The sequence below is a fragment of the Lasioglossum baleicum genome, chromosome 13 (genome assembly GCF_051020765.1).
Source record: "Lasioglossum baleicum chromosome 13, iyLasBale1, whole genome shotgun sequence".
NCBI classification, from domain to species: Eukaryota; Metazoa; Arthropoda; class Insecta; order Hymenoptera; family Halictidae; genus Lasioglossum; species Lasioglossum baleicum.
Genome location: NC_134941.1, coordinates 9,862,260 through 9,883,253, shown reverse-complemented (window position 1 = coordinate 9,883,253; position 20,994 = coordinate 9,862,260). Strand labels below are relative to the sequence as shown.

Below are 20,994 nucleotides of genomic sequence, written 5' to 3'. Positions count from 1 at the left end.
CCCGGGAGAATTCCAACAAGACGAAGAAAGGTGCCCGGATCTTCCTAGCAAAACATCGTCTGCGCGTTAGCCTCGTGGACCTCTCTGTTCGTTCGTTCGTTTGACTGGAATGCACCAAAAATAAATTCGGCGGCGGGAGTGCCATTTTGGAATCACCCCTTAATGCATTTGTCTCACTCTCTGCCCCCCCCTCTCTCTCTGCCCCCCCCCTCTCTCTCTCTCTCTCTCTCTCTCTCTGTTCCTTCTCGTCCGCTAGTGTCTCTCTCTTGCCTGCTCTTCGTCTTCTTCCTCTTTTATAACTTCATTCTGTCACATATTTCGTGTATCGTATCATGTTTCTGATTCCACGGCGCCGGATACGCGTCTCCGACTTCGAAAACGGTTGTACCGACTTGTCGATGACGTCGCCATTCATCCTCCGACTACGATTTTAACCTGCTAACAGGGGTGGCAGGGCCGACTTGTCCTTTGTAGTCGACTATATCTCCATCGTGTTCTTGTTCCACCTTCTTTCCATTACTTGTGTCTCGCGAACAGATGTTTCCGACTCCGCGCATAGTTCTCGCGAGATTCAGACCATGCCGAGGTAGAAAAACTGATATCCGGTCCCCGATTGTGATTAGATATCTGTAATTTGATCATCGACGAATTAAATATCCAGGTTCAGAAATTAATTTATATTGCGATACCTATTCGAATAAACCGAATTTTATCGGAATAATTAATTTTATTATTTTAATATTCTCCATAATTGATATATTTCAATCTACCGGCTTGACCTGAGGAATTGAGATTGCAAACGTATCTGCCAATTTGCCGAGCAAATGTAAACGCGTTCCATGAGTCACGTTAAACAGGAATGCGATTTCCATGAACGTGAAAAGTGTAACCAGACAGGGTAACCGACTTTTTAATCTCCCGAGTCGTTGTGAAACGACTGATAACCGGAGAGTACACAATCACGGTCTTGCTTCGAGGCAGTTATCATTGTTCAAGTCCTTGAAGACTGACGTAATTTCTCACAAAGAAAAAAATCTCCTAAAAACACGATTATAATTTTCACTGATTGTTCAATCTCACGAAAACGGCAGATGCAAGAAGGATTGTTTCGAGCAACAGTTTAAACGAATTTGCTACCTTTAGAAGAACACCTGACACGTACTCGTGCCTTGCTGCTACCGCAAACGAGCGAGAATCGGGATTCCTTTCGATTTTCTTTGCAGCGAATCGAAAGCATTCAGAAGAAACAGATTTGAGAGTTTTTACCGATGATACGAGTACAGGTAGCAATTCTTCAGAAACCATTGCCCCAACTCGTCAGATCATAATTTTCAAGACAGCATTCTCGCAAGGAATGTAGCATAATGATACTCATCAGGCAAAGACATTTATTTCCGGGAGCAGAAGGCAAAATCTAACTCACCAATGTAGATATTGATTTCACTCTCATGATCACGAAGAGATTTACTCTTAATGAGGGCATCATAATTGTATCTATCAACTGGGAAGATTTATTCTCTGACGTAAAATTAAACTGTGCAAACACCGGAGATTAACTTTCAAATGCGCTCTCTCGTTGCCAGTATCAACTGGAGTTTTCAATTATTGCTAACATTCCGTTTAATACTGATTGCACTCTTTAGATGATCCTTTTTTAGACTCTGTCCTCTGACGAGGACCCCGGCTCAAAGGTAGTAGCTATCAATTACTGTCAGCTCTTCTCAATTATCATTAATTCTCTGCTAACTGTTGGTTGTGCGCCGAGGATCATCATTTATAGGATTTAGCGAAGTGGTAACTGTGGAGGCTTCTATTCTCAGAAGTAGTATTAGACTGTTGAAGACAGACTAGAATCTAGTTCTTCAAAGATTATTGTGTATACTCCAAGCTGTGTAATTTATCATCAACTCCTGTCAGTTCTTCTCAATTGTTATTAATTTTTCATTTACTGTTCATTCTACACTGGGGATCGTTTCTAGGATCTAGGATGAAGGCTTCTATTCTCAGAAGTAGTATTAGACTGTTGAAGGCAGACCAGAATATAGTTCTTCAAAGATTATTGTGTATACTCCAAGCTGTGTAATTTATCATCAACTCTTGTCAGTTCTTCTCACAATTGTTATTAATTTTTCATTTACTGTTCATTCTACACTGGGGATCGTTTCTAGGATCTAGCAAGATGGTACCTATGAGTTCTAGCTTTCTGTTCAGACAGTCCAGACCACAGAATACTGACTCTACTCCCAGATCGTCAATTTCAGGACCCTGCTCTAATAGGGGCACCTAGAATCAAAGACTACCCTACAATCTAGCCTACTTACAACTTCTGAAGAATTTTGCCTCCACTTTTCAGAACAGACTTAAACTGCAGCGCTTCAATCTCGTTCCCTGAAGACTGTAGCTCGACTCCACTTTTCCCTAACCGCGTGCCCCACCTTCATCAGGCTCCCAATCTCGATTCTCGCAAGTAAAACGGTTAACGATGCATCTGTATAGTAGAACTTTCACGCGAATATGTTGCATAATGTTACGCGTGGTTCTACGGATAGGCTTTTATCCTGGAGCGTGGAGCCCCGTTGCTGGACTACATACTTCGTCAACCAACTGGCCGACGCGACGGTTGTCGTTCGAACCTCGAAGAGCACAAGCATGTCGACCATCAGTGCTTTATAATACGACAGAGAGCGTAACACATAGAATCGCACCAGTACCATGGGTCTATGTGCGAACGCGAATAGAACATCGGGTCTGGCCGGGACGATTGCAAGAAAATCGTTGCCGGGTTTTTGTCTCGGGTGAAACGGTACAGTTAAGTAACGATTGGACGTTTTGCGTATGGTTTCTTCGGGGCTGACCTCCACGGGTTTCTTGCTCGCACGGTAGAGCCGCGCCGATGGGGGAATTTGTACGGAAAGCTGAAATTTTTAGTGGGGTCCCAAGCGGATGGGGTTCCGCATGGTCGGTCAGCTTGAACCGTCCACCGGCTGAATACTATCGTGACGTCACTCGCTACGGTCACTGCCTGAATTATTCAGTATTCCTTCGTTTCTACTTCTACACATCGGCCTGGGTTCTCTTTGTGCTAATGGTCGTCATCGTGTACATACGGTACCGTTCATAATTGTTCGAATTACAGAACCCTGCTCGCCCGCGAGCAACGAACAATGATGCGCGCCGATCACTATTCATTTATTTACTGCTAAACGCCGCGCGATCGCATGAATATACGTGTGCAGTTTTTTTCTAAGTACTTAGCCAGAATAATTTATTTAACGATTGTGCACGGACATTATCAAAAGATTAAATATTGACAACAGAATAAGTATTAGCAAATTTGCACAATGAATTTGTTAAGAGAGGTTCTGAAACGAAGGATTCCTCCGCGGAACCAAAATGGCGGACAGGTTCGAACCACAGTGGAGTCGTCGAATGATTCTAACGACATCGTTGAAATCTGCAGACTATTGTCCAGCAGACGGACAAGTTGAAAATGCTAAAGGAAAGCGCAAGATGCAGGAGCAACAACAACTGACGCGACGGGTATAATTAAGAAATTAATAGAGCGAACGCCTCGAGCGGTGTGGATTCTAAGGCGCCTGAGTCGGTTACTTCAACGAGTGTGAAGTGGCTGCTAATGAAATCTGTAATACATCATAATTGTGCAAGCGGAGGCCTGATTCTGATTCTCGATAGAAAATAAACCCCTCTTTCCAAACGCTGCGAAAACGTAGAAACGAACAGCTTGGGACGAACTGTTCACGCGCGCAGTAATTATTCGCGTAATAAATTCATGCTCTTACCATTCTTACGGAATTGTCTCATGTAAATTTCGGTCGTCGAGGAATTCCTAATTCCATAGAGAAATCTTGCTCCTTTCCCACGATTTAATTCGTTGCTGTTACGTTAGTGTCAACGGCTTGGGAAAAGGCAATCCAGTTTTATAAAATGGTGGAATCAGTATTTTTATAAAACATTGAGGTAGGATGTCGGGAACCCCTCTCCGCCGTCAAGTAGTTCAAACGACGAATTGTTATCTAAAAATCCGTTTCGCAGTGAAAATTTTGCAACACCTCCCAAATCCCCCAATTTTTCTATCGTATCTTTTCTCTCCGGTTCCGAGGATTTTTTTGTCGACGTCCCGTGGGTACACGCGTGTGTCAGGAACAGAATTTTGTCCCGCGATTTGAATGATGGGCGATAGATTGAACGCGGAGACCGATTCGAACGATGAACGCACGACTCTTTCAACATCTCTCGCGTCCTGGCTTCGTTATCAAGCATGGCCCATCGCCGGATATCTCGCAACTCGTACCGTATTTTTTCCCGCCATTGTATGGAAATGTCAGAAACCTCGTGTTTCTTCGAGGGGTTCTTTATGCCCGTCTTTAAGGACGAGCACCGAAAAGAAAAGGCGAGAGAGAGAAAGAAAAAATGCAAATGCCCAACGGCTGTTGTAAACAGAAAGGAAAAGAGAGAAAGAGAGAGGGGGAGGGAGAGAGACAGCAGGCGTCTACTGTTCGAACGATCCGCATTGTCGACACGCACGCTCTTAAATGGGCTTCGATTAGTAACTCGTCTAACTGTTCGATGGTTAATTGTTTGTTCGATAACAGCCGCGTGACTGGAATAACGAAAACTCGCGCTCGTTCTATTAAAATTCTTCGCGGAGGCACGATAGCTTGTTCAAGATGGCGACCCATCCGTAATTTTGAGGGTTCGATGGACTGCGCACGCTTATGCTTATTTGCGCACCTGCCATAAGCGGTGACACATCCATTGGTTCCGTAAAACAAGCTTAGAGTCGCCCTTTTTCCCTTGCTATTATTTTTGTATTTAATTGATTCTCTAAATGGCCCCAGTTACGAATATTCGACTGCTCTTTTTTTAAAAAAAATTATTTAATCATTTTGAACATTTGCCACCAATTTCAGTTCAATTTTGTAATGTTACGGAATTCGAAAATGAAAAGTGAGATTACTCGAGGCCATTGGTAGACGAGAGCAGAGATTGTTGTACAATATAAATAAGCGTACGCTCTGCTAACGTTGGTTTTGTGTTCACTCCACCGTGTGAGAATCTCCTACGCAAGGTGAAACCTTGTATCAAAGCGTGCGCACACCATCGTGCCTCTTTCTTCCTTTAAAAATAATTATTGCATCCAGGAAAGTTGTACCAGAAACCGGACGCTTTGCGTGCCAACAATAAGCACGCCAATCGAAAAATCTTAATTAACCGAGGCACACGTGCTTAGCAGGTCGTTTGCACTACAAACGTTTACAACATCTTGTCGTTTCATCTATTATAATATTAATGTTGGCATTCAGGAGTGGCAAAATACGGAGATAGTTAACGGGAGATAACCAGAGGGTGGATGATTAATTTCTGTGTTTCTGTTTCAGCAATACCAGTCGTTGATCGACGAGAATCACAGGCTGCAGGATGCGCTGACGCTAAATCGGACGCCGCACACGCAAATGATCGACAATGTAGTGCTGCAGACGGAGATCGAAACATTGCAATGGCAACTGAAACAGGTTTGTATGTAATCGCGGCTGACGATCGTTTAATGTGCTCGACTCGCACGGGTAAGCTGGTAATGCCCTCGACCAGATTACCTTGTTCCGATTATTTAATCCTCGATCGGTCGACACCGAATTATTTTGTCGAGATAACGCTTTGTCGGCCTGTCATTGCCAAACACACCGCCATATTAAGGATGTTCGGGGAACCCCAAGTACACCAACTATCGCCAAAGATCAGTGATTCATCGGAGAACAAATAAACACTCATCGAACATTCCCATTTCCAAAAATCGTAGTCCTTGGAGGATAAGAGCAATTCCATCGTCGTGCCAACAAAAATGAGCATTCCTATTTTCGAAAAATGTAGTACGTGAAAGGAGAACTACTCCAGCGTCTGGTGTTTTTGCCACTTCGAAGTATCAAAGTTCGATCGCCGACGTTTTATGGCGAAAGTCCCGAGGATGCAAATGCACTTAGCGCATCTGCTGAAGATATTTCTCATCTGTGTTAATTAATTTAACCTCTCCGTGTATGGTAGTTCTGGTTGGGTGACCAGAAGCTCACGGACGCTGATGTGTCCCGACACCTCGAAGGCCTACGATTTTTTTCTTCGAGCTGCAGAACACTTTCACTATCTTCGGCAGAAACTGCTCCTTTAATGTGACTAATACCGAGTGGAATGAGGTCCCGCTTCTACTCTGGTTTGGCCGATCTTGGCCGTGCAGGTCTCGTTCCACTTGAAAATTCCAGTTTGTTTACATTCTTGATCTTCGGAAGGACAAAATCATTTTTGCGATCCTAGATTAGCACATACCTCATATTATATAAGTATTTAAAAAAAATAGCATATCGTAACATCTAACAATTTTACTCCAAAATTGCAGGTAGACGCGAACAGGCAGATGTACCGCTCACTGATGGAGCAGGTGGTGCGTTTCCTGGACCGAGCCCGCAAAAGCTTGGATATTCTTCACGAGAAGAGTAGTCTCAAGGACAAAGGTTCGACCGGACGAGTCCCTCGGAGCAGAAGCGTCCACACGGTGCACGACGACTCCTCGCCGAATCGTGGCGCCTCTACGACGTCCTCATCTTCCTCATCCTCGGACTCGTCCCGCTTCGCCAGGGCGAAATCCGTCACGCAGATCTCACCCTGCACTACTGGCCACCGAGACTTCACCTGGTCAGTGCTGCGCAGGAACGACCCAGTGCATTGCACGCCACCGCGCAACAAATCCAATGATCTCAATAAATCGTACGACGCAGTGGCCTATAAAAGGCCCAAGCAGCAGGAGATGAACCCTAACGATGTACCACCTCAGAAGCTGTCGCAAGAAGCATTCAGGTACCTATTCTCAGCTGTTCTTAGCTATCACCACTCAATTTCCAATCAATAAAACCTTTGGATCACCTGATGTTTTCCAAATGTTTACCTTTTGCTCAATTACCATAAAAGTAGCTCGATGATATCAGATCGTATTAACGCTGTGACTCTTTGCAGATTAATGAGAACGGTTCAGTCGCTGCTATCCATGAGGGAGCCTGATCTAACGAGGTACACGCCAGTCGATAATACAGAGTCCTCTCCCTCGCCGGTAGATCACGGCCGACACAACAGTCACAACAACGAGGTATCGCTGTCCCTGCAAAACAATAGTTTTGTCAACTCGACGACAGTACAGGAGGCGGTCAGTTACGCACGTCGTCGCAGCTGTGACCACGGGAACGAATCGAGAGGAGTGGAGAGTGATGGTAGAACGTGTTTCATGAAATCGTTGTCTCATGTCGCGGAGACTGAACGGAGCTTACAGAGTCTTCTTCCGGGTGTTAGAATGTCCATCGATGCCACGTCGCTCAACTCGGGAAGTAGCAAAACCACCGAGGAGGAGGATGCTCTTCTAGCTCATAGTTCCATCAATGTTTCACTGCCAGAGAATGTCAATACGTTCATGTTTACTCCAACTTCTACGCCAAATAAATCTACCAGAAAGATTGAGAAGAAGGAGAAGGAGAGATATTCCAAGTCTAAGCCAGCTTTTAGTGTGAGCAGCGTGGAGGATGAGAGTGGATTCTCCTCTATGAGTTCGTTTCAAGAAATTGGTTTACCCGGTGTTCTGTCGCTCTCACCGATCAAGGGTTGCCACACGGAGATCGGCCTCCCTGAAATACCTGTGGACAAGGCTAGGCACCGCAGATGGTCCTCCACTCCAGCTGAACTCAAAAGCCTGCTGAAGCAGCAGAGACGTAGTTTCGCCTCCTCGCAAACCAATACCGAATCTCTGAGCGTTTGGGTTTGAGAGCATGGGTGTAACTTAATTTCTAAATGAAAGCATCTAGTGAATATATATCGGATACATTGATATTCAATGAGTTTTAAGCGAGTGAACGTTGAATGCGATCGAATACCGGTACAATACAGTTTCCTGTAAATATTGTGTTCAAGATACTGCCTATTCGCCCTGCATTTTGTTTGCTTTTCGCCAAGAGTACTTAGAACAAGGTAATGCGTTTACTATGTGCTTCGAGTCAACAGGTTTTCTGATGTTTATATTTTGCAAGCAGGCTGATAAACACAATGTAGGATATATAAACTTGTTCAAAGCTTTGTTAGCTAATACCTAACGTACAGAATAGCAAAAGAAGTATAATAATTAATGTTAATTAGGTGCAAAATATTTTCTATAATTTCTATTAAGTATGCATATTATACATACGATCGACATCCATGAAAAACCAAAAATAATGTTCAACTATACTGTAAGATGTTAAGCATGCTACTAAGCAATTCGTACTTCATGTGAGCTGCTTTTGTAAGTTGATATTTGACGAAAGAAGAATTGTTAACGAAACACACACGCTTATCGTTCTTTCATGTCCTTCGAATTGAAATAAACGACTCATTGTAAATGATCACCTTGTAAGCTTTGTACTTTGTACATAAAAGAGTGACGTACAGTTCAAACCCTGGAAAACTTTGTAACACAAATCGCGAAATTTCCAGCTTATTTTTCTAATATTAATTACAGCGTTTTCGGATTGAATCATTTATATCTTTATTATACTAATTCTGTTCAAAGAATTTAATCAATTTATTCGTTCAATTGATTGAATCAAAATATCGATAATGCTGTCGAAATAATCGAAATGCGCGATTATCGAAATCATTCGGAAAATCGAAACGCGGGGTGATTTTTCGAATCTCAGACCATATATACTTTATGGTCTAAGGTTCGAATGATGCGCGTCCTTGGAGGTGCACAGTTCATTTATCGAAAAGTGTTGAGAGAAAATCGCAAAGATTCGTTGAATTTTTAATGTAATTGTCATATAAACCGTACTTGTGCAATTGACAACAAAAGAGGCAGAATGTATTCGGTGAGTCACACTTTTTTAAACTTCAGACTAGAACGAAAGGGCAAATTTTAGAGATGTATGCGTAATTATCTGAATGCTGTTGAAAAATGTATCATTTTAATATTTAAACGTGGTATGTATTGCGTTGTTGCTTGTCAAAGTACGATACGTGTTTACATTGTTACTTTTCATATTAGAGATAATGAAGAATTTGATACAGATAAAAAAGCATGTAGAATGTATTTTTTCAAGAACAAACAGTGAACTGGTTACATTCGGCTAGATGCTTGCAATTAAAACTAGAATTATACATGTCCGTGTTAATCAGTGTGTCTAACCGGTACTCTCCACGACCTTCACCCATCTCCAAGTTATAATTTTCCGTCTCTGTGAAAAAAATTAAAAATTGTCGACCTAATCTCGTAGTGAGCTGACGCGAAGTTAGCAAATCGTGTACCATCGATCGGACTAAATGAAAACAGAAAGAGTTTTTCATTTTCGAACTGGTCATGTGTTGATCCGATAATATCGTCGGTAACATAGCTTTTCTATCGACGCACCATAACGAAAGTAAGGTTACGGCTCTGTGACGGATAAAGTCGAGGATTGGCGAGCGATTCCCGAAATGTCGAAATCTCTGACAAGGGAAGCAAAACTGTCAGTTGTGACTTGTAGGATGTTTGCGAACCGACGAACTTTTGCAAACGGCTGACAGATGGGGGGCGTGGTGGAGGGAATCCGGTGGTATGCGCGCGCATCGCGATAAGGCGAAAGCAAAGACAGCGCTCGTTATCAGTACGGCAGGCGTCGTTCACTTGTCCGCGAGTCGGTCCAGAGGGTAGCCAGGAGATTGCGCCACCAGCCGAGCCACTTTTAGATTGATTTTCAAGAGCACCGTGCACAGGGTAGGCGCTCCGCGTTTATTTTAACGTGGCCAGAGTGTTCGAACGGGCCGCGACCGTCTCGGGTGATAGTTTGAACAGCGTGACGAGGTGAGAGGTTCGGGTGCGGGCGCCTTTTCTCTCTGCCGGTCTGGAAGAACGTCGTTCGATCGTGTCCCACGGGAGGCACAATCGGTTCCCATCGTCGCACGGTGTCTCGCCTGTTATTGCACGGTTGTCCGCGTGTGTGCCCCTGTTCCATCTCTTTCTCTCTCTGTTTCACTCGCGCGACCTCTCATTCTGGTGTGGACGTTCGCACCACAGTTTCGCGTGCACGCATACAATAAAAGAGCCGCCCGATACACGCCTCTCGCTCTCTCAACCTATCTCTGTCCCTCTCGCGCCCGCGGTGTTACTCCCGTATACGAACGTAGTTGGTGTGCGTGTGTACCTCGGAACGTGTGGCTTCGTGGCGCAGTGCGTGAAATGAGTGACAAGGACCGTTCTTCTCCCATCCTCGTTGAAAACAGCCTCAAGTCGCTACTGGACCAGCCGAGTATCTTTCCACTGATCGGTGAGTATCGTGGCAAAGGCCCACCACCGGGAAACACGATTCCCGATTCACAAAACGCGGCCCGAGTATCTTTAGAATGCTCTTCTTGACGCGGGCTCAATATACATCCCTCCCTCCCTCCACACACCCCCCGGCCCGCCCCCTCCCAAGCCCCGCGCGCTAAATCGTCTTCTAGAACACGCATTCTTGCTTTATTCTTCGAAATTCGCGCAAATACTACTTCAGCGCTGACTAGCGGCCGTCGAAGGAATACGAAACATGATTTTTTTCCCCATTTTCTCCTCCCTACACCCACTCTCTCTCTCTCTCTCTCTTGACCCCCCGCGTGCGTGTACTCTCTCGGTGTCATTCGATATTCCCAGTCGGTCACACGACCGTCCCAAGACCGTCGTCGGTGACGTTGGAATTTTCCTTCTAACGTTCGCAACGACGGCCTTTTTTTGCACGTCGATGACGTATACGACGCGTGCACGCACGCGGACCACGCCGCGGACAGGTCGCGGAAATGATAGCTACCGTAGAGCGTTTTGTAAATTGCGTTTAATATCGGAGCAATTCAAGGGAGGAATAGAGGAGAACAGAGTGGCCAGCACATTTGTGTTGATTGGTTGCGCCGGCGCTCGGTCCTCTCGGTCCTCTCGATTAACCTCGTTTGGACCCCGTGGTGCACCACGTGATGCGCGACCAAACCTAACCTCACTTTCACTTATACTCAACCTGCATTCGGGCGCTCCGTACCCTCGCCTCGTCTCGGCTCGGCTCGGCTCAATACGGCCGACCAGCCGAGCGGTATACTAACCTTTCCGATTTGACCATGGAATCAGCGCTCTGTTAATGCCATGTGATAGTGTGTTAACACGATCAGTGCGCATGTCGACCATAGGCGACATGGGTGTTTGACGATGCTGTCTGCGACATGACAGGAATTACGGGGGAAATGACAATGTCTATCATGTTCTTCTACTCCTTCCCTGATATAAGGAGTAGCAGCACGTACCATGAATTAGTTCAGCCCTCCGGATACGCTGTTTTATGGATGTTCAGCGTGCTGGGGGGTTAGAGTACTGTGGAGGAAAGCAGGATTTTTTTTCTATGAAAATTGCCAAAATATATACATTTAATTGATGATAGAAAATCAATTCTTCATTTCAGTTCTAGCTTCTAAAACTCGTCAGTGTCAAAACTTTTCGTGAATTTTTGGAGTATCCCCCTCGATTAAATTAATCTAAAGTCTCTATTGTTGTAATTGACACTGAGAGCCTCTCGAAGATCTCATTGTTTTATCTAGAAGACGGCGCGGGGCGGGGACGCGAGGGCCGAAAGTGTATTACTATGTTTTCGTAGTTATTTATTTTAGTTCGTAGCTCGTCGATGGTACTTGAAATGATACGTTAGTAGTTTTACGTCAGTCGGTCCCGTAAATTGGAATTACAGGCGTAATAGGCTCGTATAATTGACGCGTAGCCTCGAATAATGGTTTAAAGCACGTTTAACGGCATTTACGAAAAATTGCAAGATCGCACTGTATTGTTGTAGGCTGGGCAAGGGTTGCGGTTATGTCTTGCAATAATGATCCTTAAGCAACGTGCTCCGTTATATCGGAACACTGGAAATATTTTTCTGGTGATTAATTGCCCGTAGAGAATACAATTAGGTTTATTGTAGTATGTAGACTTAACATCAATTATTTACAATTTATTAAAATTAGAGGAAGTTTCGATTAATGATTATGTTCTTTCAGAGATTAATTTAAACACCGCGTCGAGCTAACCATTTCACGGAAGCACTGCCGAACGTTTATCATTATCTCAGTTTTCTAAAATATTTATGTAGAAGGCCGATTGCGATAGAAAGGTTATTTTCGTCGTATCGAGAAATAATAAATTCGGCTTTATTGTCGAGCTGCATTATCTGCGGAACAAGGTTCGAGTCCACTTCAGGTAATTGTGTTCTGCACAATCGTGCCACTCCACACAGGCAAAAAATCATGGAAACGTGGTCAGAATACTTCTTTTTTTCTTCGCCTCTGCTATTTTATCTCTACCCCTTCATTTAAAACAGAAGAAAAATGCGGAAAATTTGCACAGACCTCCAAAAATTCGGAATGCAATCCTTCACCAATAGTGCAACAGAAGGTACCTGCAATTTAAATCCGCTAAATATATTTTATTTTGCACTTATTGGGTAATAAAACAGCTGTCGATTAGTACAAATTTTGGAGTTCGTGAAAGTCTTCAGCGTGATTCTGTTCAGTAGTATAAAATTGGAAAAATTCGCCTCGGCGCAAAACACGAAGGGGAACACGTGGCCGTTGATTCGCCGCATAAAATGGAGTCGAATGGAACATCGGGCCGGTAATTATTTCGATGGTGTTCGGGTAATAAGTCGAAACGTAGAGATGGTAAATTAAGGACAGTTCCCTGACTCAACGTAATGGCTTACTTCCCATTCAACTTTGCAACCAGTTTCATACGGCGTTCGCGACGGAATAGGTTTCATTATAAGGTGACATCGAACGATTAGTGTGCGTCATTTTCCTCGTACAAAAAGTGTTTGCCGTTTAACGAGTTGTTTTGCCGGGCGTAATTATGGCCGCGCTCGCAGCCATTTCTTAATTAATTTGCGGACACGAGTATCGCGGCGCTGGATCGTTGGATTCGCATTATGCATTGATACTCTTCCATTTCCACCGATTAGTTTTAAACAATAAAACGACACAGACACCAAGAAAAATATTCGTGTTATTTCATTCCATTTATCTGCGCCAGATTTCTTAATTTTATGCTACATTATACATTTCTACTGTTTCATTTTGCGCAATAAAACGATGCATTTATTCATAAAGCGAGGAAAATAATTTGCGTTATTTTTATCGCATTTTCTGCGACAGTTTTCTTTTTATTTTATAGTCCATTGTGTGCAGTGATGCTTTTTCGTGACTACTGTTTAATTTCATACAACCATTTTTAACTTTCGGTTTCTCATATTTTTCATTAGTATTTGCCGACGAATATTTCCGATTTCGTTTAGCGTGTCGTAGTATATCAGCAGGAATATTTCGGAGCGATATATTATCGAATAAATTAATAGCGTTCGAAACTCTTCCGTCAAGTCTATTTTCGAAAGCGTATTGGCCGTCATGTGTTTTAAACGAATTATCTCTGTTTATTTTGTAACGATATTATTTTAGCCGTAGATATCACGCCTTGTGAATGAGACAGGTTATTAAGATAACTATACAGTAAGTCCGAGTCTACTATCGTTATCAATATACATATTTTGATGCTTGCGCTTACGATTCCTTGTCGATCCAGTTCTACTATCGAATTAACTACTGTACATTCAAGCATAGCTCTTATTCATCCAGCAATTCCTAATTTCGTCGCTTAATAATATGCAGGTCGTTCAAGACAAATTATACGGAGCTCTGTACCTTCTACGAAGCTAAAAGGAAGTGTTCGAGCCTGTAAAAAAATCCTCCTCTCGGGCCACAGATTCTCTATGAACGATTATAAAGCGTCTCCGGAAAAACGGTCTAGAACGAGCTCATTAAAAGCCGCTATTAGATAAAATGTTCCCCTAACGACATTACAAACTTCGTCCTATTCAGTTTATCACTGAAGAGAGACTAGTTAACTCGGCTTGGCCAGTTAAAAGGTCAACGAATGATTAAAAATGTGGCGGTGGGTAATTTTCTGGCGAGCCTGCGCTATCGAACGGAGCCGCGTACGATTGCTCTCGTAGTTTAATGGTTGCTTCTAAACAAGATTGCTTCTAGGTTCACTCGCGTATCAGCGATTCGTATCATCGGTCGATAAAATGAGATTTTTTGAACCGTGCACACGTGACACGTCTTTAAATTTTATCTGGTAATCCGGCGAACCCATAACAGACGCAATATACTCTGATCAATCGATGCTAAAAGAACATTTAGTGGCCAATCAAATAATTAATACTTTTCAAACCACAAGTACACCTTACAACAAAAGCCACAACAGGCGCAACAAATGCTTCGCTAGATTCCCGACGATTCTACCGAGTCGTTGAAAAATTCCAAAATAAAGTATGTAAAGCGATCTGAAGAATATTTAAACATTCTGGCACAGAGTCTCTGAACCAGCAGAATTAAACAAGCTACGCGAACCTCAGCTCGCGTCGAGTCATAGGGTCGGGTTTATACGACACCGGCAAAAACCGTGTTCATTTTCTTCGCGGCAGTTTCGAATGAATTAGCATAAATGTCGGCGAATTAATTATTGAGATACAGGTCCGCCGGGGTACAAGTTCTGCCGGCCGGGTCGGCCCGCTAGAAATTAGTAAATAAATGCGTCTCGGGTTAGAGAAAGAAGTATACGGTTTCTTCGTTTCTCGGCTTTCGAAGTTGCCCGGGGTAATTAATGGTCCCGGTGCCGTCTGTCAAGGCGACGGTAGGGTCAACCTTTTCCTTAGGAGGAGGTTCTAAACTCGTGTTTCTGCGGGCAGCCTCGTAAACCTGTTTAAAAACATTGGACGCCTGCGTGTGAAGTCGTGCGCGCGACACCTTTGCTTTTTCTTGTTCTCGCGAGCAAGAACCAGCCGAGGAACGCGCGTCTACTAACTTAATGATCCACGTGGCACGTAAGGGGTTAACTTGAGCGACGTGCGGTCTCTTTTCCCAAGGACTGATTGACGGCCGTGTTCTCTTGACTGGTTTCGGCCCCCCTACTGTTGGATCTTTCTTTTTGCTTGGCAGGAATAAGTCGTTCAAACGCCTATGCCCGAGAACCTCCGCGAAGATTGAAGAAAATGGGACTCGGCGAGATGGTAGAGCGGGGTTTGAAATAATTAGTTTGAAAGGCCCTCCGTCCGGTAAACGGACATTCGAGTGATCCCCAAACAGACAGTTCCACAGGGTTCCTTTCCTTATTCTACAGAGAGTCCGCTAACGTCTTTCGGTAGTTATCATCGAAAGACCTGGAGCGGGTCGATTTCTTCTCCAAGAAAAGGTCAAGTGACTGATGTTTAATTTGAGCTACCCGGTTCTCTCGGATCTCGGCTCTCCTATTCGAACCCGCCTAACCGCTAACCGGTGTTTTCAACGAGCTGACATTTAAGTTATCTATCTTGCCATCTGAGATATATCTGTTTTTTCCGAGGTCCGAAAAACACGCAGCGCGTTATCGGTGCTAAGGGATGTTGATTGGTTGTGTCAGCCGTTAATCAACTAGCTTTCTATCTTGAAACAGGAGGAGAACACTTTGAACCTTATTTTCGGAAAATTTTTATCTTCAAGAAGAAGAAGATTCTGAAAGATTTAGGATCTCTCTCAATTTTTGAGAGATTTATGTCTCTGCTATAATGATATGGCCAGTAAATGATTTCCTCTGGACGTAGTTCCTTGCTTAGGCTGTTTTAGAGATTCTCGAGGAATGTGGCAGAGTGTAACCTGTCCTTGTTATTTGCCTGCAATCATTCTCCCTTTCCTAAACGTCAGTTCAAGAGAACTTGCTACTTATTAGAAATGATTAGGCCGAACTAGACTTTTAGGAAACGGATTTCTCTTTCGACCTGTTTTACTTCTTCAATAGCAGACTCGTGGACGGGTATGGTTGTCGGTAATTAGTATAGAGTTACCCAACTGGGCGTGTCTCCTCCAAAAAAATCGTATTCTTTTTCAAGAAAAGTGATTTGGTTCGCGCTATTCCCTTCTTGTGTGAGCTGATGAATGATTAGGGAGGGACAATTTTCAAATTCTTCTACAAATTCTAAAACGTCTAGCTCCAACTATAGTTGAAAGTAACCATCTTCTTGTGTAGAATTAGCGTTGATTGGTTGTCGTTGTATCTTTTGTCAGAAAAGACCCACTTCGAGCGACCCTAACCTCGGTTTTACTTTGCGACCGACGAAATTCAACATGGCCACCGCACAGCAACGCATCAGGAGGCTCGGATCGTATGGTGTGTTGAGGATGATCGATTTCCGAAGGAGTGTCACTCGAGCGGTCTTCAACTTGAGCCGCGGTCCACGGTCTCTTTTTTCCTCTGAGGCCTAGAGGACGTTTCAGTGCGGCGAGGCCGGTCGCCTCTGGCCTGGCGTTGGCCTCCAACCGAGTGCCGCTCTTCTGGCAGCTGGCCAAAGCTTATGCCAGGTTTCAACATACCGGTCAACATGGATATTTTCGGGTTTGCGGCGAAACGACAAGCCCTGCCTTCTCTTTCCTCGCTTCTGACCTCGCAGCGCGCGCGACCCAAACGCCATGCCCACCGTCCGATCGCTGATCCCGATCGCTCGATCCCGATTTCGATCCCGATTTCGATCCCGATTTCGATCCCGATTTCGAACGGCCCCGACACGCGGTGCCAGCCACGCCGGTCTCCTAGGGACACATTTTCTCGCAGGCCAGCCACCATTTTATCGATTAGAGTGCCGCTCGCCAATCGCTACCTTCGCCGCCGCACCGCCACCAGTCTTCCCCCAAGGTTTTTCACTTTTGATCAAACAAAAATCGATTTTTCTTTGGATCTTCGCCGTTTTGAAAATTTTTACCAGAGTACATAGTTTTCGTATTTGCGATTTGAGAAATATTGCAACATTTCGGCAAAAAGCAGCTACGTCTTATCGGCTTCGTTTTGCAAGAAGCAGTCTGCGGTTATCTGTGGGGCGATACCGTTAATTAGCGAGACCTGATTTCCGAGATCGCACTTAATCTCATAAGTCACGCATGGATCATTATCTACGATTTTCTGTCTTAATTAACACTAGGCTTAAAATTAGGAAAAATTAATTTTCTATATGATTGTAAACATTTCGGCCAATAAAAACACATTCTACATTGTCATGTTACAAACACTAATTAAATATTAAATCGCAAAAGAATATCATTCGTTGTCGAAGCTGCTGTCCATAAATTTCACCGAGAAGGAGGCTTTTTAATTAATCCTGGACAATCGGTGGGATTATCCCATATAGGGGTCAGAACCGGAAGCGTCTAACATCTGGCGAGAGGAAGCAGAGGATATTTCGATATCCGATCTTAAAAGCTTGGCACAGTGTCATTTACATCCACTCCATTTTTACGACCGTCTCACCTGGTCGTTTGTTTGACGACATTGGCTCGCGCGCGATGAATATTTAGCACAATATCAAATATTACTAAAACGTCCATCATCTGCAAAGACGCACGGGATCATCGAAATTATTCATCTAGCTTAGCACGAGAATATCAATCCACAAAAATTCCATTAAACCTTATAAGACCGATAACTGAACAGAAACACGTAGACCGTCGATTTTCACACAAGAAATATGCATTTCACAATCTCGTTTATTCTCCTCAGACCTGTTAATTACAAAATCAAAAATATAAGAAATGAAGAAAAGGGTATAACGTTCAATTCAACAAATTCGATGTTTCTGTAAAATTAATCTCAATAACTTTTTACTAAAAAATCTTAACGGAACTTTGTAACTTTTTGAGTTACCGAGGTTGAACTGTGTCTTTCGGGGAACGATACAAATTGATCGATGACTCAGTTCCTTCGATCTCGGCCCGATAAGATCGATAAAACAGGAGGTAGGCTCGCGTTCCGATTGAAATCCGCCCGCTATCGCCGCGTAATCTCGACTGTTAGTGGCTCCTCGACACTCGCCTCATTTTGGTAGCGATTCTCCCTCTCTCGGCCGGGTCACTGAATGAATCTCTTCTGAATGACTCGAAGTCGTCGTGGACCATCGGAACCAGGTCCTCGTGAATCGCTCGGAGCAGCCAGATTCGTTCGAAGTTGAACGAACCAGGCCATCACCGACTCTGAACGGTTTCGGTGACGGCCGAGAAAGTTTTCAGCGAGCACATAGCGCAAGAATGTCCATTCGATTGCCACATTCTGGCTCGCTGATTCTCTATCTTGCAATTCTATTTTATTAGGTTGCTCGAAATTTCGTTTCCCCAAGGGAAAATGAACGACATTTTTCACTGTGTTTAGGAAGTTTTATTCGGTGATGTGCTGACCATTTTCAATTTTATATGATTTTTGACGCCTCAGTTTACTGGGTTAATAAATGAAAAGAAGTTGTTGAAGCTAACCGAACGAATTTATGTTCATGTATGTATGTACCGTGAGTGTTCAAAGTATTCGTACACCTTTTAAAAACTAATTTAATAAAGAAAACTTTTTTATAATTGTACCGAACAACCTGATCTTTTTACAATCAATTAGAAGCATTGGTTTACGAAATAATATGCAAAAAAGATTTTCAAAAAATTATAATTTACAAGGTTACATGCAAAAATAAAAAAGGCAATTTTTAAAACTTTTTTATTTGGGCCCTTAATGTGAAAATATAAAATATCTGTTTGTAGATCTATGTTGGTTATACACATACTGAAAATTTCATCGAAATCGGCTGACGGAGGAAAAAACGACAACCATAGAAAGATGTACAATTCTGTGAATTTTAAGCAGAAACTGATCAAAAGTTGTGTAAAACTACGATTTTCACCATTTTTAACCGCTTGTAGCTCGTGTGTATGCTGATCGATCTCGAGGAAATTTTCAGCATGTGTGTAACTACTATAAATCTACAAAATATATTTTTTAAATTTTCCTTAAGGGCCCAAAATAAAGAAGTTTTAAAAAATGCCTTTTTTTATTTTTGCATGTAATCTTGTAAATTATAATTTCTCAAAAATCCTTTTTTCATATCATTTCGTAAATCAATGCTTATAATTGATTATAAAAAATCAGGTCGTTTGGTACAATTATAAAAAGGTTATTAGTTTTTAAAAGGTGTACGAATACTTTGTACACTCACTGTACATATCCTACGATACAGTCTTCGCAATTTCAACAATTCTAAAACAAATAATCTGAAACCGATTTTAAAGGTCTAACCGACTCCAGTGGCAAACTATACTTCGAGCAAAAAGCAGACGCTCGCCGGTGCCGTGTTGTCCTCTCCGATTCGTTAGCGTCTTCCCGAGGTGTAACAACTAGCGCGTTAGTCTGAGTCGAGTCTTATCTGGTCATAACTCGCTCGCTCATTATTACGAGAGCTTAAATAATTTACGGCCCCGAGCGAAGGGGACCACGTGGACGTTTCTGCTTCCGTCTATTTACGATCCTGTAAAATGGACGCCGCCGATAAGATAGCAACTGTGATTTAGAGTTCGCTTCTGATTAGAAATGGAAACGACAACCGCGAGCTGTGCCTCGATCGCCGATGATGGAAAAGCTTGTCTCGATCGGTCGAGCTACGATTATCGATAATAGGTTTTTAGCTTAATTTTCGGTCCGTTTGACAGATGTTGTACACGGTCTGTTGATGATCTAGACCTGTTGATAGCAGTCTCTAACCCTAGGAGATAATCATCGGTCGATGAAAGCGATGATGCGTTACAGTATTTCGAGGTTCAGATTGTTCAAATAGAAATATTTTATTTCGAGGTTCAGATTGTTCAAATAAAATACTATTTTCTTTAAGCAAAATAAAATCTAAAATATTAAATAGTATTTCAAATATTTTTTTCGCCAAATAATGCCCACCTCTGTTTAATATTAACAAATAAATACGATCGATATAAGGATATAATTAACAACTTTGAAAGTTTGGAAGCACAGACATCGTCCCCCGGGGAAAGTTAAGACAACGACAGAAGGGTAGGAATATAATAAGCTATCAGTGTAAGAAGTAGGTGGTCGCAGCAGGATTGGGAAGATGGAAAGGCTACTTGGATCAATTCTTGATCCGAGTGCCGGCGGGGGTCAACGGAGCGAAAGCGACTCAACTCCTCACTTGTTAGACGAGTAATCGTCGCGGACTGTTTGCAGTCCCGCGATTCGTCAGCGTTTCTTGTTTCTGTGCCCGTTTTTTCCGCGGCTGTTTGCATGTCACAGTTTAAACAGGCAGTCGGGCTAATGTAATTGGACGAATCGTACAAGTGTGCGGAGACACGAAGCCTTTACACACCGCGCCTCGAAATATGGCTTCCGCGTCAAGGTTGTTCGCGGCCGCGACAAGAAAATCGCGAGGATCGAACGCGCGTTTTCGATCCCTCCCTTAATCCCCTCTCAACAGTTTGTCGACACCGTTCTCGGAAAATTCTACGTCAATTTCCAAACCCCTCGGCAGCTCGTCAAAATTGCAAACTTCGAGCTTCGTTGATTTTGTTTATGCTTCTTGGATATACATATTTTTTCAAATTCAAAGTTCGAAATTCAGTCTTCTTCAACTGGAAGTCGTAGACATTGTACAAATAATAATGACGCCGACTACAATCTAGTAGATCCAGAAGATCATCCATCAACATGGCGCCTAATTGGTTTTAGCCATCTGCTCCTCATTTTCTCAATTTAGCCTGTCTCCTGCTGTGTAATTGTCAGACTGGTAAAAAATTGATGTAGCACTGAGAGAATTAGTTCAATGTCTACACCGATGAATTCATATATTCCTAAATTCGTGAACAATGATCGTAATAACAATTATAATTACTAAACGTTAAAAAATTGTTTGATCGCTACCTAAATACACCCTGCACACTCAAAATTGTACACAGTGATTGCCGCCGTTTAAAAGGATTGCGATTACCGATACGAACCAGTGGCTTGCACTCGATGTTTATGGTTTCCTGCCGCATAAATGGCTGTCCACAATACGGCGACTCGAACCGGGAAGACAAGACGTCCAGAGA

General features: G+C 43.2%; 1 protein-coding gene across 1 annotated transcript in view; it reads left to right on the top strand.

Annotated features, from left to right (window-relative positions):
* The window catches only part of LOC143215346 (uncharacterized), a 106,708-nt gene that overhangs the window by 14,302 nt on the left and 71,412 nt on the right, over positions 1-20,994 (top strand). The window contains exons 3-5 of the mRNA XM_076437425.1: positions 5,400-5,534; positions 6,407-6,864; positions 7,021-10,328. Of these exons, the coding sequence (XP_076293540.1) occupies positions 5,400-5,534; positions 6,407-6,864; positions 7,021-7,816 (1,389 nt within the window). The 3' untranslated portion in view covers positions 7,817-10,328. The remainder of the gene's footprint in view (positions 1-5,399; positions 5,535-6,406; positions 6,865-7,020; positions 10,329-20,994) is intronic.